Source organism: Geospiza fortis, unplaced genomic scaffold (genome assembly GCF_000277835.1).
Source record: "Geospiza fortis unplaced genomic scaffold, GeoFor_1.0 scaffold468, whole genome shotgun sequence".
NCBI classification, from domain to species: Eukaryota; Metazoa; Chordata; class Aves; order Passeriformes; family Thraupidae; genus Geospiza; species Geospiza fortis.
In genome coordinates, this window is record NW_005054502.1 from 39,645 (window position 1) to 42,985 (window position 3,341).

The window sequence follows — 3,341 nt, forward strand, 5'->3', positions numbered from 1 at the left end:
TCCTGGCGTGACTTGGGGTCCTAAGTTCTACAGCAATACAAATAATAAATAAAAAATAGTCATACATAGTATATGAGCAATAATACCTACTTCATACCCTGTTTGTCAGAGACACACTGCACCCCAGCTAATACTTGGGAAATGTGGTAACCAAGTCACCAAAGTTGCCAGGTGAATGCCATTTGTTTGAAATATTTAACCTTCAGGTCCATGTGTCTGGGAAACTCCTCAACAGCTTCACCAGCAGTGAAAGGACACAGACCAGAGGGATGGAACTGGGTCATGCACAGCCCTGAAGTCGAGCAGAAACTGGGAGGAAATATTTCTGTGGAGGCAGTGGATCCGTGTACAGCTTCTCATCTCCACCATCTATTTTCATGCTTAAAGGGACTACATTTGGGAGGAGAATTCCAGCACAGTCTTATTTTTTTTTTGTGTGTGTGTGTGTTGGCCTTTTCATTAGGAAAAACAAATAAAAGGAAACAGATAAGGTAGACAAATTGTAATGAAACATTTCATGTATCCCCTATGGCTATCTCAGTTTTCCCAAATGACTGCTGCATGAAATTAAAAAATTAAAAGGCTGGGATTTGAGAACAAAATTATAAATTAAAAAGGAGACATTTAAAAGATAATTTCCTAAGGGTTTCATTCCTTCCCCACTCTGCAGCAAGCAGAACAAAAACACAATCCAAAAGAGGAGAGAAGTCAGAGGGGATTAGAAAGTCCAGTCTTTCAGCCTGTCTCCCACGTTGCTAATTTTTACAGTAAGTTATTTAAGAAGCAGTAGATGTTCCCATAGAAAGCAGGCAGCAGCACACACAGGCATCGCCTCCTCCTTCCAGCGAGGTCTCTGCAACCTCAGTCTCTTGCTGAGAAGGAAGGAGAAGTTTTCCTCCCCACACTTGTTACTGCCTTCCAGTGTGGGACAGGGGAGAAGCATCCACCAGAGTTTGGGGTCTGGCACATCGTGGGGTCCCCTCCCTTGGCTGGGCTAAAAGGAACTCAAGTATTCCAGTGCAACCTCGTATACAAATTTATACTGTTCCTGAAAGAGAGGACACAAAGGAATGGCATTAGTGTCGCAGACATCTTTTAAGGAAAATCCTTTCCTTAGGATTTTTCCTCCTGAGAAGCTGAGAGGCCTCAGGAACAAAATGTAAACATTGATTATCTGCTGCTGTGAAATGCAACAGGTGCATCTGTGATTGGTCTCATGTGGTTGTTTCTAATTAATGGCCAATCACAGCCCAGCTGGCTTGGACAGAGAGTCCGAGCCACAAGCCTTTGTTATCATTCTTTCCTATTCTATTCTCAGCTAGCCTTCTGATGAAATCCTTTCTTCTATTCTTTTAGTATAGTTTTAATGTAATATATATCATAAAATAATAACTCAAGCCTTCTGAAACATGGAGTCAGATCCTCGTCTCTTCCCTCATCCTCAGACCCCTGTGAGCACAGTCACACATTAGGATATGGGAAAATTCCTCAGAGCCTCGTCCTACAAGCGAAAATACCTCCTCCCTCTCTCTTATACCCTTTGGCAGGAGCAGGCAAACACTGGTTGTGTCTCTGAGTGATCCTGAGCAAGCACGGCTGGGAGATGGTGTCATCAAAGGCAGAGAAAAGCACTCAAAGAGACAGCCCCAGTCTGGACTATTCATTATTTGCCTCCAGCCCTTACTGCACGTGTTGCTTTTGAGGCATGAGCTCAGTGTGATGGATGGAGATGACTGAATTCAGGACAGTTTAATCTCCTGGGCTGCAGGGAGCCAGGCCTGAGGCTGGACTGTTCTCCCTTCCTGGTTTCAAGATGTGTCACAGCACCCAGCACTGGGCTGGGCAGGAGGACAAATCCCTGCACAGACAGGAGGACAAACCCCACTCTTCCCACAGCCATGGTGACAGCCCTGTGGGGTTTGACCTCCTGAGGCAGCTGGGTATGGGACACAGGGTCCATCACTCTGCCAGGGCATCCCCTCTTCTCAGAAGGAGAAGCAGAAAGATTGACTGAACATGCTAAAACAGGACCAGTTTTAACTCTGGTGTCTCCATGTTCCCATTCATTTTGATTCATCCTGAACTAATTTTGACATTTTTTTACCTATCCTGAAGTTCCTTGCACACACACTGGGTGGGGAATGAGCAGAAAGAAGCCTTACCAGTGACTCCACCATGTTGGATTTGTTATTCCGTAGCGTTTTCACTATGTGGAACACGTCGATGATGTTCTGCTGCTGGATCATCTCACACACACTGCAGATGGCACAGAAGGTGCCGCTGCGGCCGCCGCCGTTCCTGGCAGAGGGACAAACAGGGCAAGGAGGGGCTGGTGAGGCTGGGGGAAGGACAGCACACACAGCTCACACCCCACGGACAGGTCTCTAATGGAGAGATTGCTGTCACATGGAAGGTCTCTGATGTTCAAGGGTTTGTGTGCCTAAAGGGGCTCCAAGAGAGCTGGAGGGGGGCTTGGGACAAGGGCATGGAGTGACAGGACAAGCGGGAATGGCTTCCCACTGCCAGAGGGCAGGGATAGATGGGATATTGGGAAGGAATTCCTCTCTGTGAGGGTGGTGAGGCTCTGGCACAGGGTGCCCAGAGAAGCTATGGCTGCCCCTGGATCCCTGGGAGTGCCCAAGGCCAGGTTGGACAGGGCTTGGAGCACCCTTGGGATAGTGGAAGGTGTCCACTAGAACTGAGTGGTATTTGGGGTCCCTTCCAACCCAAACCATTCTGTGAGTCTGTGGAAGTGGAGTTCTGTAGAACTGGGGCAGGGATGGAAGGACTAAGGGATAAGGGGAGCTTCCCCATCCCCCTGGAGCAGGGGACAGGGAGCTCAGGGATTGCAGTGCTACAAATCCCTGCTCTGGGCTCACAGGAGCTCTGTGCTCAGAGCTGGGTATGTGGCAGGGAGACCCACAACATACCAGGGCTCTTGGAGCTATCTCTCACTGCAATCAGCAAAATCCCTGAGCCAAGATGCTATAATGCAATACAACATTCAACTTGAAGTTATTATTATAAATGTAGTTAGCACATGAAGTTATAAATTAAGTAGAAGTGTGCAGAAGTGTGTGAAGTTAGCAGTATAAATGTACTTTAACTCCATTTCCCCCAGCTGAAGCCTGGCAAACCACCAGATTTCCAGAGCCACAACCCCACAACACGTGAGGCTGCAGCCATTTCCCAGCCCTTACTTACAGGCAGTGGACCACGGTGCGCCCGTCTCTGCCGTCGTACTGCTCCTGCCACTTCTCCAGCCTCCTGACCACCTTGAGCAGGGAGCGTTTGGAGGGAGGGGTGTCCCTGTAGGCCGGCCAGCCGATGTACTGCAGGGG

The 3,341-nt window shown here is 48.4% G+C and overlaps 1 protein-coding gene across 1 annotated transcript in view; it reads right to left on the bottom strand.

Moving 5' to 3' along the window:
* Positions 1-6: 6 nt before the first annotated feature.
* The window catches only part of PTPRT (protein tyrosine phosphatase receptor type T), a 345,910-nt gene continuing 342,575 nt past the window's right edge, over positions 7-3,341 (bottom strand). Inside the window, exons 32-34 of the mRNA XM_031063401.1 lie at positions 3,205-3,335; positions 2,163-2,298; positions 7-1,048 (exon numbers count right to left, since the gene is read on the bottom strand). Coding sequence (XP_030919261.1) covers positions 995-1,048; positions 2,163-2,298; positions 3,205-3,335 — 321 coding nt within the window. The 3' untranslated portion in view covers positions 7-994. The remainder of the gene's footprint in view (positions 1,049-2,162; positions 2,299-3,204; positions 3,336-3,341) is intronic.